Source organism: Stegostoma tigrinum, chromosome 33, assembly GCF_030684315.1.
Source record: "Stegostoma tigrinum isolate sSteTig4 chromosome 33, sSteTig4.hap1, whole genome shotgun sequence".
NCBI lineage: Eukaryota > Metazoa > Chordata > Chondrichthyes > Orectolobiformes > Stegostomatidae > Stegostoma > Stegostoma tigrinum.
The window spans coordinates 5126223-5140501 of record NC_081386.1 but is presented as its reverse complement, the minus strand read 5'-3'; the positions used below and the strand labels follow the sequence as shown (position 1 = coordinate 5140501).

Below are 14279 nucleotides of genomic sequence, written 5' to 3'. Positions count from 1 at the left end.
TTTTATTTCTGCCTTTGTTAAGCCCAGTTGTAGATATTTTCTATTCATCCTGTCATGGCATGCACCTGCAGCAGGTAGGACCTGAACCCAATAAAAACCAGAATAAACTGTGGGTGCTGTAATTCAGGAACAAAAGCAGAAGTTGCTGGAAAAGCTCAGCAGGTCTGGCAGCATCTGTGAAGAAAAAAAGTCAGAGTGAACGCTTTGCGTCCAGTGACCCTTCCTCAAAACTCAGACTTGAACCCAGGCCTCGTAGCCCAGAGGGACTCTACCCATCCTGGTTTCTCTTCACATGGTGGTGTTAGAATTCACTAAAAACACACCTTAATGTTACAGACAGAGGCACCGAGCCTCTCCAGCTTTGACACCTTTCACCATATACACCAAGGAATACACTTCTAGTACAATCTCCAGATTGATAATCTTGGTATTTTTTTAAAGTAGCTGTGTCAGCTAGGGCCATGTAGAGATATTGGAGATTCTGGGTGGTGGAGTATTCTAGTTAATGGGGCACTGCATAGCACAGATTTGACTGTGTTTTGAATAAATGACCAGGTAGAACATAAGTTACTAACTTAAGATAGTTCAAACCATGGAATTGTAGAACTATCTGTATAACCATCATAAAACCATCTGATATTCTATGTTACAATTTTTTTTTAGCCCTAAAGGAATTGTTTTAATCTCCCTATAATACCTACAGATTTTGCTGCTGTCTAAATGAATGTTTGCTAGAGAGTTAGAGCTTTACATTTTCTGAAATAATTTAATTCTGACCTGTGGTGTTACTTCTAATTACTGAGTTTTTAAATGTATCTTTTTCTGTCATACAGGGTGTTGGTCCTGTATTTGGGCAATCTCTACAGTTTGATCATTGCACTGCTTGACAAGGTGAACAGTATGAGCATGACGGTAAGCGTTGGAACTTTGTGCTTGTGTTCCCAGCAGATGAAGCAGACCTGGGGAGGGGAGTGAACCCTTTGACAGTCACAGTATGAATGATAACCTCTCTATTAGAGTCAATTCTCCCACCCCTTTCCTCACCGTCATCTTGCTTCTTGTTAGGAAATAGCTAAAGCAAGATTCCAGCAAGGTCTCCCAGACAACTAGAGCCTTTCATATTTTTTTTGTGTGGAGGGGTATTGCTTTTGTTTATGGGGAGGGTTTAAACTAAGAACATGAGAGTCAGGAGGTATTACTGAAGAGAAAGATTCACTACCCTCTAACTGAAGACATTCCTCCTCATTTCAGTCCTAAATGGCTTGTCTTTGGTCTTTAGTCTTTGATTCAAGACCATCCAACCAAGGGAAGCACCCTCACGGCCTCTACTCTGTTTGTTACGTTGAAGAGTTTTATAAGTTTCTATGAGATTGTCTCTCATTCTTTTAAGCTTCAGAGATTACGTGCCCAGTCTATCAATCTCTCCTCATAGCACAGTGCCACCAGGAATCAGTCTCCTGAACCTCTTACTGCATTTGTCTAAGGCCTTGCCCTTCCTTAGCTAAAGGGACCAGAACTACGCACTGTATTCCAGGCGTGATCTCACCATGTTCTATATAATTTGAAGCAAGACTTTTTTTTTGCTGCCGAACTGAAATCTTTTTGTGATAAACGTTAACATATAGTTTGCCTTCTGAATTACTTGCTGCCCCTGTAGTCAGTAAAGTGATATGCATTTTTCGCTTCAGTAGTTGATGCATTGGACTTAAATTTGTTCTTGTTAGGATTCATACTTTTATGCTTTTTTGGTTGTTATGTACTTTTTACCAAAAGAGAGAGAGAGAAATGTTCAGTTTGCAGGCCCTGAATGCCAGTGATTGTCTTGCACTTGCTGCTTTGTATCCAACTGCAGCTGAACCAATTGGCAGGCTGTCATCAGGCAGACTTTCCTTTAATGGAGCGAGTCTTCATGCCACTTTCTCAAAGTGGTCCCCCTTACTGCTTCAAAAAGTGACATTGTCTTGTACAGTAAAAATGTACATCACTCGATTCTTCTAAATTGCAAGACTCTTCTGGTATTTCAGTTATATGGCAGTATCTGACTTGTAATCCAGTTTATAATCCAAAAGGAAAAATGTGGTCAATAGACAATAGGTGCTGGAGTAGGCCATTCAGCCCTTCGAGCCAGCACCACCATTCATTGTGATCATGGCTGATCATCCACAATCAGTATCCTGTTCCTGCCTTATCCCCATAGCCCTTGATTCCACTATTTTTAAGAGCTCTATCTATCTCTTTCTTGAAAGTATCCAGAGAGTTGGCCTCCCCTGCCTTCTGGGGCAGAGCATTCCATATATCCACCACTCTCTGGGTGAAGAAGTTTCTCCTCAACTCTGTTCTAAATGGCCTACCTCTTATTTTTAAACTGTGTCCTCTGGTTCTGGACTCAACCATCAGCGGAAACATGCTTCCTGCCTCCAGAGTGTCCAATCCCTTAATAATCTTATACGTCTCAATCAGATCCCCTCTCATCCTTCTAAACTCAAATGTATACAAGCCCAGTCGTTCCAATCTTTTGACATATGATAGTCCCGCCATTCTGGGAATTGACCTCGTGAACCTACGCTGCACTCCCTCAATAGCAAGAATGTCCTTCCTCAAATTTGGAGACCAAAACTGCACACAATACTCCAGGTGTGGTCTCACCAGGGCACTGTACGCTGCAGAAGGACCTCTTTGCTTCTGTACTCAATTCCTCTTGTTATGAAGGCCAGCCTTCTTCACTGCCTGCTGTAACTGTATGCTTGCTTTCATTGACTGATGTACAAGAACACCTACATCTCATTGTACTTCCCCTTTACCTAACTTGACTCCATTGAGATAGTAATCTGCCTTCCTGTTCTTGGCACCAAAGTGGATAACCACACATTTATCCACATTAAGCTGCATCTGCCATGCATCTGTCCACTCACCTAGCCTGTCCAAGTCACCCTGTATTCTCTTACCTTACATCCCAGGAAATTGACAACTTTCAGTTCCATTTCTCTGATACTACTTTTTACTATTACTAATTTCTTTCAGTTCCGCACTCTAACCAGATTCTTGGATTTTTGTTATTTTAAGGAGATTCCTTGTGTCTTCCTCCGTGAAGACATACAAAATACTTATTTAGAATGTCTGCCATTTCTCCTGTGTCTGCTTGTAAAGGATCCACATTTGTTTTTGCTTATTCTTTCCATTTTATATGTCTTTAGAAGCTTTTACAGTCACTTTTTATTTGTTTATTACAATCATTTTCCTCGCTATTTAATATTCAAATTGTATTCTTTTCTTTCTTTATCAATGTCTTTATCCTTCTGTGATGAATTCAAAAATGTACCCAGTCCTCAGGCTTTCTACCTCGTTGGTAACTTTATAAATATTATCTTTTGAAGTAGTGCTGCGTGCAGTTCTTGCCCTACTATAGAAAGGATATTATTAAACTAGAGAGAGTGCAGAAAAGATTTACTAGGATGCTAGCTGGCCTAGGAGATTTGAGTTATAAGGAGAGGCCGGATAGGCTGGGACTTGTTTTCGTTGGAGTGTAGGAAAATGAGGGATGGCTTTATAGAGGTCTATAAAATCATGATAGGCATAGATAAGGTAGATAGCCAACAGCTTTTCCCTGTAGCACAAGAGTCTAAAACTAGGTTTAAGGTGAGAGAGATACAAAAGGGTCCAGAGGGGCATTTTTTCAGAGGGTGGTGAGAGTCTAGAACGGGCTGCCAAAGATAATGGTGGAACTGAGTACAACTTTTTCATTTAAGAAACATTTGGACAGGTACATGGATGGGATAGGTATGGAAGGATATGGGCCAAATACAGACAAATGGGATCAGATTAATGGTGAAAAGTGGGTGGCATGGACAAGTTGGACTGAAGGTCTGTAAACCTTGATGACACTAGTGCTACCTTTAACTTTCCTTGTTATCTGTAGGTGTCCCACATTTCCTGTTGAATTTTATTTTTTCTTGGCTAAGATAACTGTTTTGTTTCGGAAACTAAGCATAACTAACCATTGCCTCACTAATTTGACACATTTTTATTTTTTCTTTTCAATCCACCATAGCCAATTTCCTTCTCATGTCTTCAAATAACCTTCATTTAGATTTAAGATCTTGGTTTCAGATTGAATAACATCTTTCATAATTTAATGGAAAATTCTATCATACCAGAGTCAGTACTCCCCAGCAGTTCTTTTACAACAAGATTATCAATTATCCCTTCGTCATTGCATAATACTTGGTCTTAAAAATGGCTCTGTATGGTTGTTCCTCAAAGTATTAATCTATAAAACTCTTAAACATATTCCTGGAATTATTCTTACACGACATTTGTCTTCGTTAGTCTTACCTAGACAATATTGTTACAAAGTTGTGTAGTGTAATCGTGAATTGGAAAGCGGAAGCTAGAATTTTTTATTAAAAATGATAAGGGAGAAGTGTGTGTGGCTCCTTTTTAAGAGGTAAAGTACTCTTCTAAGCTTAGAGATCTATACAGAAAATATGTCTAAGCAGCTGAAGGGGTATAGCCAGTTTTGAAATGGAAACATGTATCAATTGCCTGTGTGATTGGAAACTTTAGAGTGGGTTTGATATTTTGGAAAAGAACTGGAATTAGCCAATTTAAATTAGCAATTAGAAGCTAATTGAATTTAAGTCTGATGGTTTTGACAACCTCGGACCAATGTTATTGTAAGAAAGTTGATATGTCATCCAAGGTATATAAGGAGAGGGTTTTGAAAGCTAGTGTGAAAGAGAACAGCCATCTCTAAGAAAGCACCATCTGTCCATAAAAGGTGCTGCGGCACTTCTAGCTATGAGCCATCACAGAAGACTTAGAACAAAAGAGAAGTAAAGCACAGGAACAGGCCCTTCGGCCTTCCAAGACTGTGCTGATCATCATCATATCCTGACTAAACTAAAAAACAATTCTTCTGCTCTTATTTGTTCCATATCCCCCTATTACCTCCCCATTCATGTAACCATCCAGATGCCTCATAAATGTCGCTAATGTGCCCGCATCCAGAATTTCTCCTGGCAGTGTGTTCCAGGCTCCTACCACTCTATGTGACAAACTTCCCTTGTACATCTTGCTTAAACCTTCCGCCTCTCACCTTAAACTTGTTCCCCCTTGTAATTGAAACTTCAACCCTGGGAGAAAGCCTCTAACTATCTGCCCTGTCTATGTCTCTCATAATTTTGTAGACTTCTATCAGGTGTCCTCACAGTCGCCATCTTTCCAGTGAAAACATTCATAGTCTTTTTAACCTTCCCTCATAGCCAATGCCCTCAAGACCGGGCAACATCCTGGTGAACCTTCTCTGTACTCTCTCCAAAGCTTCCATATCCTTCTAAGTAGTGTGGCGACCAAAACTGAACACAATACTCCAAATGCAGCCTAACATGGGTTTTATATAGCTGTGACATGGTTTGCCAATCCTTGTACTCAATGCCCAGGCCGATGAATGCAGCATGCCAGATGTCTTCTTAATCTCTTTGGCCACCTGTGTTGCTACTTTTAAGGAACTGTGCACCTGCACACCCAGGTCCATCTGTATGTTAATGTTCCAAAGGGTTCTGCCATTTACAGTATAATTCACACCTAAATTTGATCCTCCAAAATGCATCTGTCTGGATTAAGCTCTATCTGGTACTTCTGTGCCCAAGTTGCCAATCTATTTATATCCTGTTATATCACAATTGTTGGCACAGTCAGCAACTCCACCAATCTTTGTGTCATCTGCAAACTTACTAATCAGACCACGCACATTTTCTTCCAGATCGTTTATATATACTACAAAAAACAGAGGACCTCAGACTGATCCCTGTGGACCACCACTAGTTACCAGTCTCCATTCTGAAAACCCTTTCACCGTTACCCTCTGTCTTCTATGACCAAGCCAGTTTTGTATCCATCTAGCCAGCCCACCCTGAACCCCATGTGATTTTAATTTTTGTACCAACCTGCCATGTTGGATTTTATCAAATGCCTTACTAAAGTCCACATAAACTACATCCACAGCCCTTTCCTCATCAATTAGCTTTGTCGCCTCTTCTAAAAATTCAATCAGGATGGTGAGACGTGACCTTTCCCATACAAAACCATGCTGCCTGTCACTAATTAGTCCATTTTTCTTCTAAATGGGCATGTATCTTGTCCCTCAGTATCTTCTCCAAGCGCTTCCCCTCCATAGACGTCAGGCTCACCAGTTTATAATTTCCTGGATTATCCCTGCTTCCTTTCTTAAACAATGTTGGCTAATATCCAGTCCTCTGGAACTTCAACTGTGATCGAAGAGGATGTGAAGATATTTGCTAATGCCCCAGCTATTTCTTCCCTTGCCCCTCGCGGAAACCCAGGATAGATGCTATCTGGTTCTGTCTACCTTTTTGCAATTTAGGATATCCAAAACTTCCTCCTGCGATATATTGACATTCCCTAGAGTATTCACACCCTCATCCCTGACCTCAACATCAGTCATATCCTTCTTCTTCGTGAATACTGATATAAAGTACTCATTCAGGATCACTACCTGTGGCTCCACGTATAATTTCCCTCCTTTGTCCTTGAGTGGACCGATACTTTCTCTTGCTGCCCTCTTTCTTCTAATATATGCAAAAAATGTTTGGGATTCTTCTTGGCCCTGTTTGCTAAAGGCATTTCATGGCCCCTTTTAGCCTTCCTAATTCCACATTGAAGTTTCATCCTATTTTCACTATACTCCTAATGACTTCGCTAGTTTGCAGCTGCCTAGACTATCGTATGCTTCCTTCATCCTGTTGAATAAGCTTACAATATCCCAGTTACAATTACCACATGGTTCCTGGATCCTTCCATTCCTGTCCTTCAGTTTTGCAGGGACAAGCATGCCTTGCACTTTAATCGGCTGGTCTTTAAAAGCCTCCCACATGCCAGATGTAGATTTGCCCTCAAATAACTGCTCCTAATCCACATTTCCCAGTTCCTGTCTAATGTGGATGTAATTGGCCCTTACCCAATAAAGTACCCACGTCACAGAGAAAACATCGCTAACAGTTACTTCAGCAGAAAAAAGCCGTTTAGGACTTGAGAACGGCAGAAGAAAGACGTGTAGATTTTGAGAGACTAAGTTTTAATTTTTTATTATAAGTTGAGTTTACGTAAGTCAGATTTGTGTTTATTGGAACAGCACACCAATAGAATTTGGTTCCGTTAGCAAACAGTTAGCAGTTAAGGGGAATTGTTCGGTTGGTTAGTAGTGCTAATTTGTTCACTGTTAGGGTTAAATAAATAAATTGTTACTTGTTATTTTAAGACAACAATATCATGGATTTTCTTTCATTTAACCTCCCCTTCTCTGTAACAGTTTAACAGATGTGATGAGCTTCTCTGGGTATTTTCGGTTTAATGATTAGGAGGGGACCTCTACTCTCACTGTAACAGATTGGGGGCTTTTTTTTCAATGTTAATTATCAGAGGAGTTTGACCTCCCCTTCCTAGCAGTATGCAGATTGTAGACACTGTAACAACAGCATTGCTCTTGCTAAATGTGGCTGTAACGTCCTAATTCATTATGTGTCTCATATTAACGCTACTGTTTGGTGGAGAGTGCAATAATGGTAGATAAACAAGCTCAAAAATGAAAAGGTGTAGTGTAAAGGAAACAGCATCACATCAGCTCATGTGATGAGCCATTTTGCAAAGTAATTCCCATAACCGGGTTGTACAGGGATCACTCACTGCAAAGCATATTTTATATTTTGTTGAATAAGAGATTCTGGTCCAAAAGACACACCCCACGTCCATCTCTGAGTAGTCAAACTGAGAACCTAGCATCTCAGTAATGGGAATGGTGCCACGGGCTGACGTTGAGAATTAAACAAAGGTAAGCAGGGGTAACTAAATTCTGACACCACAGGGAGAAGGGCGAACAATACACCCACCAGACATGGAAAGCCTGCGAAATGGCCGTGATCATAGTGGAGAGCCTGAAGCAACAGACTGGTCCTAAGTTACGCTTGATCAGGTCCCTATAATTTATCTGCCCTTTTATGCTTTCTGAGACCTCCGGCACCACCTCTTCCATAATTTGGACTGTTTTCAATATTTATTTCCCTGAGTTCCCAAGCTTTCATGCCTTTCTTCACAGTAAAACTGAAATAAAATATTAATTTAATATTTCTTCTATCTCCTGTGGTTTCTCACATAAATGACCTCACTGATCTTTAAGCAGCCCTGTTCTCTCCATTATTGATCTTTTTCCCTTAATATTCTTTTAGAATCTCTTTGAATTATCTTTAACCTTATCTGCCAAGACTATCTCCTATCCCCTTTTTGCTTTGCTGATTTCCCTGTTAAGAATGCCCCTTCTCAGTTGTCTATTCATGACATATGCTTCCTTCTTATTCTTGACTAGAATGGCTCTATTCATGCATTGTTCCCTACTCCTACCAGCCTTTCCTATCGCTCTAATAGAAACATGTCTCTGAACTCTATTTTCTCACTTTTGAAAGCCTCCCACTTATCAATCATCTCTTTACTTATGGACAGTCTACTCCAAGCAACTCTTGAATGTTAAGAACATAACATAAACATAAGAATATAAGAACAAGGAGCAGGAGTAGGCCATCTGGACCCTTGACCCTGGCCTGCCATTAGATTAGATTAGATTAGATTCCCTACAGTGTGGAAACAGGCCTTTGGCCCAACAAGTCTGCACTGCCCCTTGAAACATCCCACCCAGACCCATCCCCCTATAACCCACACACCCCTGAACACTATGGGCAATTTAGCATGGCCAATCCACCAAGCCTGCACATCTTTGGACTGTGGGAGTAAACCCACACAGAAACGGGGAGCATGCGCATACTCCACACAGACAGTTGCCTGAGGCTGGAATCAAACCTGGGTCCTTGGCACTGTGAGGCTGCAGTGTTAACTACTAGCTAGCCTCTGTGCTGCCCCTTTAATAAGATCATGGCTGATCTTTGAGACTGAGCTCCACTTACCTGCCCACTCACCATAACCCTTAATTCCTTTATTGTTCAAAAATTTATCTAGCCTTGCCGTAAACATATTCAGCGAGGTAGCTTCAACCAGTTCACTGGGCAGGGAAGTCCACAGATTCACAACCCTTTGGGTGAAGAAGTTCCTCCTGACCTCAGTCCTACATCTGCTTCCCTTTATTTTGAGGCCATGACCTCGAGTCCTAGTTTCACCTGCTGGTGGAAACAACCTCCCTGCCTCCACTTTATCTATTCCCTTCATAATTTTATATGTTTCTATAAGATCTCCCCTCATTCTTCTGAATTCCAATATGCATAACCCCAGTCTACTCAGTCTGTCCTCATAATCCAACCCTCTCGACTCTGGAATCAACGGAGTGAATCTCCTCTGCGCCCAGTCCGGTGCTAATATATCTGCTCTCAAGTAAGGAGACCAAAACTGCACACAGCACTCCAGGTATGGCCTCACCAGGACCCTATACAGCTGCAGCATAGCCTCCCTGTTTTTAAACTCCATCCCTGTAGCAATGGCAGACAAAATTCCATTTGCCTTTTTAATTACCTGCTGCACCTGCAATTCAACTTTTAGTGATTCATGCACAAGGACACCCAAGTCCCTCTGCACAGCAGTGTGCTACAATTTTTTACCATTTAAAACATAGTCCATTTTCCTGTTATTCCTAGCAAAATGGATGACCCCACACTTATCAACATTGTACTCCATCTGCCAGACCTTTACCCACTCACTTAGACTATGTATATCCCTCTGCAGACTTTGTGTCTTCTGCACACTTTGCTCTACCACTCACCTTAGTGTCATCTACAAATTTTGACACCACACTTAGTCCCCAACTCCAAACCGTCTATGTAAATTGTAAACAATTGAGGTCCCAACACTGATCCCTGATGCACACCACTAGCCACTGACCGCCAACCAGAAAAACACCCATTTACCCCTACTCTTTGCTTTCTTATGGTCAACCAACCCTCTGTCCATGCCCATGTTCTCGTCTCATCTCATACTGTCAAAATCGGCCTTACTCCAATACAGAACTTTTAACTTTTATACAAGGACTATCCTTCTCATAGCTATTTTAAAACTAATAGAATGATGATCACTGGTCCCAAAGTGCTCCCGCACTAACATTTAAGTCACTTGGCCTGCCGTATTTCTAAAGAGAAGGTCAAGTTTTGCTCCTTCTCTAGTAGATATATTGATTTTAAAAAAATAAGTCTTGAACACATTTAACAGATTCTTCCCCATCCAAGATTTTAAAACTATGGCACTCTCAGTCTATGTTTGGAAAGTTAAAAATCACTACTGTTACAACCCTATTATTCTCACACAAATCTGAGATCTCTCTCTATAAATGCTCCTCCATTTGCCACTGACTCCTGGTGGGCCTATAGTAAATCCCATCTTGGTGATCTTCCCTTTCTTATTTCCCAGTCCTACCCGTGCAGCTTCACTGGACAATCCCCCAAAAATATCCTCCCTGGGTACAGCAGTAATGTCTTCCCTAATCAAAAAACACCACTCCCCCTCCTAGTCATTACTGTATTGCTGTTTTGTGCAAGTTAGTTGTATGTGAATTGTCTGCTGTGTTCCCTAAGTTGCAACACTCACTACATTTCTGAAGCACAGCAGCTATAAGGTGCATTGAGACACCCTGTAGATGTAAACGGTGCAGAGTGAATGTGTATTGTTTTTTTTTCTGTTTTAAAATTGGTCTGAAATCTAAAATGAAAGCAAATCTGACTGATTGTGGACTGTACGAATAGAGTTTGAAATTATATGGGAGAAATAGAGCAAAAATTTATTCCAAGATTACTGAATCTTCCTGTTGGGTCTGAACCATTTGCTGCAGGATAATTCCAATGATACGGGCACAGCATTTTTGGCAACTCGAGCCCTCCCTGAGGAAGAGAGCCTCTCAACCATTGTCCCTGAGATTAGACTGAGGCAGAACAGCTCCTTCGGTTCAGAGGACAACAAAACAAAACCATTAACTAAATATAACAGGACGGCTCTGTTTGATTACAACGTACTACCTCAGCAGGATCAATGTTGGGAAACCTATGTTGGACAGGTTTGTTACTGTGTACATTCCAGCAAATTACCTTTTTATAGATTTCCATACGTCCATAGAAGTTCCATCGTGTGACTTTCTAAACCATGAACGGCTCCTCCTGCACACTCCCACCATTGATATCCATTCCCCCACCCCCAACCATTCTCCTGCCTTTTTCCTGTGCCCTTGTCTGCCATTTTTACTTAAATAATCATTCAATGCCCTTTTGAGTTAGTCCATTGACTGTACCTCCCAGTACACCTACATGCAGTCCGCTCCAGTTTTTATTCATTCACATTTGCTACTCCCTGAGACTATCGGTCTGAACTGGGGTTTGAGCCCTACACTCTCTGATTCCAAAGTGAGCAAGGCTCCTGCTAAGGAAAAGGCACAGTCTGTCACTCTTTGAACTTCATTGAAAAACCACGGTAAAGGGTTACATTGCTGAGTGTTCTGAGGGACAGTCTCATGAATGCAACAATAAATCCATTCACAATTCATTTCATTCTTTACAGCAAGCTATTCCTGAAAACCATCATTCATATGTCCAACACAAGTTAACTAATCAACTGTTTCTATCTTTAGGAGATGCTGAAGCTGTCTATTATTGACATGCTTTTCACTGTGGGTAGCATCTTACTCATTGACTTCATTCGAGGGCTGTTTGTGCGATTCCTGAGTGATTGTTGGTGCTGGGATCTAGAGAGTAAATTTGTGAGTATTGTGCAGATTTGAACATGGTACCGTCTTCGCCACTTGTCGCATTATGTTCTCACTGTTCATTTCCAATTTCTTGCAGCCTGAGTATGGAGAATTCAAGATTGCTGAAAATGTTTTACATCTGATATACAATCAGGGAATGATATGGTATGTAGCAAAAACTTCTATGAGAGTTATCTGTTCTTATTGGGATATTAGAACAAACCAAAATGTATTATAACCAAAACAGGAAGAATATGGGGCCTTTCAGCCCCATAAACCTGTTCCACTGTTCAATTAAATCCTGATTTGTCTATATCCGAATCGTGAGAGGTTGAGTTGTTTCTGCCCTATTGCTGTAAATGTGAACAAAGAATTGTGAATAGTTTACGATTATTGTGAGTCAAGACTAGATAATATCAGAGTTCACTGCCATTCCCACTGAAACCGAAGATTGGTTGGGACACGGAAGCAGCCCATTCAGTGCATTGTACTTGGGCAGGCTGTATGAAGAAGCTATGTATCTCACATCTCTCCTGTGCCTTTGCGCCGTAGCTGTGCATGGTATGCCTTTTCAGATAATAAACCTCAGTTGACCCCACTCTCAGTCAGTGCACTCCAAATCCTAATCACTCATTTCATGAAAATATATTTTCCCTCATGTCACCGTCGCTTCTTTAAACAATTGCCTCATATCGGTGCCCTCTGGTTCTCAATCCTTCCACCAGTAGGGATCGATTCTCCCTGTTTACACTGCCCAGACCCCTCGGCATTTTGAATGACAGTATCATATTTCTTTTCAGCCTCTTCTATAAGAGCCGTCTCCAATCTGTCTCATTACTGAGGTTCCTCAGCCCTGGAACTGCTCTCCTTTCCTATATTTTTCCAAGATGGCGGCACTGGCAAGCTAGGCAGCATTCAGGCTCCTGGGCCCAGTGTCCACTTCCTCCTTCTTTCCCTTACCCTTTCGTGTCTTCTTTCTTTTTTTCTTTTTGTTTGCCTTCTTCCGGTCAGCAGGGCCTAAGGGCTGACATCATGGTTAGGTGGGGAGGGGGGAGGGGAGTAGCAACTGGAGAAAGACTCTTAGCAAAATGGTGGCTTGGCCTTTATGGTGGAGCCATGGACTCCTGGTTGTGGTGGCCCTGGAGTGGGGACTCCTGATTTATCCGCAAGGTAGCGTCAGGGGAGCCAGGGACCCCTGGCTGCAAGCTGAGTGTGGGTCTAGCACGGGACCCAGCACTATTAGTGAGGTGGCCCCTGCAATGAAGAGATGGTGTGTGAAGATTGGCGTCTCCCATGTTGGTGATACCGCCACAGGGTGTTCGGGGGAGGAGTCGTTGGTCGGCCACCTCGAGGCTTGGGGCTGACAGCGGAGGCGGAGGAGCGAAGATGGACTTACTTCCAGTTTTATCTTTTTATTCTCTAAGTATTCAAATGGCGCCAGATTGTAGTGACATTTGAAGCTTCTGACTGTGTTTTACTGCCTTGTTCATTATCGAGTACAAGTGGCAATGAGTCACCATTCATGTATTCTCTCTGATAGCCTTCACATCCTTCTGAAAGTACAGTGACCTGAACTGTGCTTGTGTACTCTAAATTAATTTAATACATGAACGTACAAGCAAGGAACAAGAGTAGGCCACTCGGCTCTTCAAGCCTCCTGGACGGTGGAAAAGTGGTTTGTGAGCCTGTGTAGTGGACTCCCTTTCAGCTATATCTTTTTATATTTTACATTATTCTTAAACTGTTCAAAATGGCACTGGAAGGATGGCGACAGTAGAAGTTTTCCACCGGATTTTTCTATATTTTTAATTATAAAATATGTGTGACATTAAAATCATTCATTCATTCAATAAGCTGATCCGATTTTAACTTCAACTTTCCATTCCTGCATACCGCAGTAATCTTCAATCCCCTTGGTCATCAAGAATCTATGAAAGTAATGAGTTTTTTGCTGTTAGTTCAGGCTTGTGTGTGATGCCTTAGTCAAGGCTTCACTTTTTCTTGGGAATTCACATCCGAAGATGAGCTCGACAGCTCCATCTGGTGACTTCTGTTCCCATCTCACAACCCTGGAGCAACAACTGGATCATGTACCTCGCACAAATATCAGAATTACTCCAATATTCTGTGCACACACAGAGAAGATGAAGCTACGTCAGATTAGTGAAGCAGTTATCTGATTCTACCTTTGCCCACTTTCACAAAAAAAACAGTAACAATTTGAGCAGAAATGCGATTGTTGTCTGAGGCACCTTTTTCTGGTGATATTAAAAATTATGAAAGACCGGAACTGAGTAAGTATGTAGAAGCAGATTGGTTCAATAAAATATTGGGAACAGAGATGCAAGAAGTTTAGGACAGAAGAAATGTCTTCACAACAGAGTGTAATTCTGTGGTATATATTTCAGGGTTATTGGTTGAGTAAGAAACTAAATCAACAGATAACACAGTGTAGAGTTGGATGAGCACAGCAGACCAGGCAGCATCAGAGGAGCGGGAAAGCTGATGTTTTGAGTCAGGACCCTTCTTCAATAAGTCA

The 14279-nt window shown here is 41.5% G+C and overlaps 1 protein-coding gene across 1 annotated transcript in view; it reads left to right on the top strand.

Moving 5' to 3' along the window:
- LOC125467381 (transmembrane channel-like protein 3) overlaps positions 1 to 14279 on the top strand; it is a 54960-nt gene that overhangs the window by 20532 nt on the left and 20149 nt on the right. Inside the window, exons 12-15 of the mRNA XM_048563148.2 lie at positions 834 to 912; positions 10835 to 11056; positions 11624 to 11752; positions 11838 to 11905. Coding sequence (XP_048419105.1) covers positions 834 to 912; positions 10835 to 11056; positions 11624 to 11752; positions 11838 to 11905 — 498 coding nt within the window. The remainder of the gene's footprint in view (positions 1 to 833; positions 913 to 10834; positions 11057 to 11623; positions 11753 to 11837; positions 11906 to 14279) is intronic.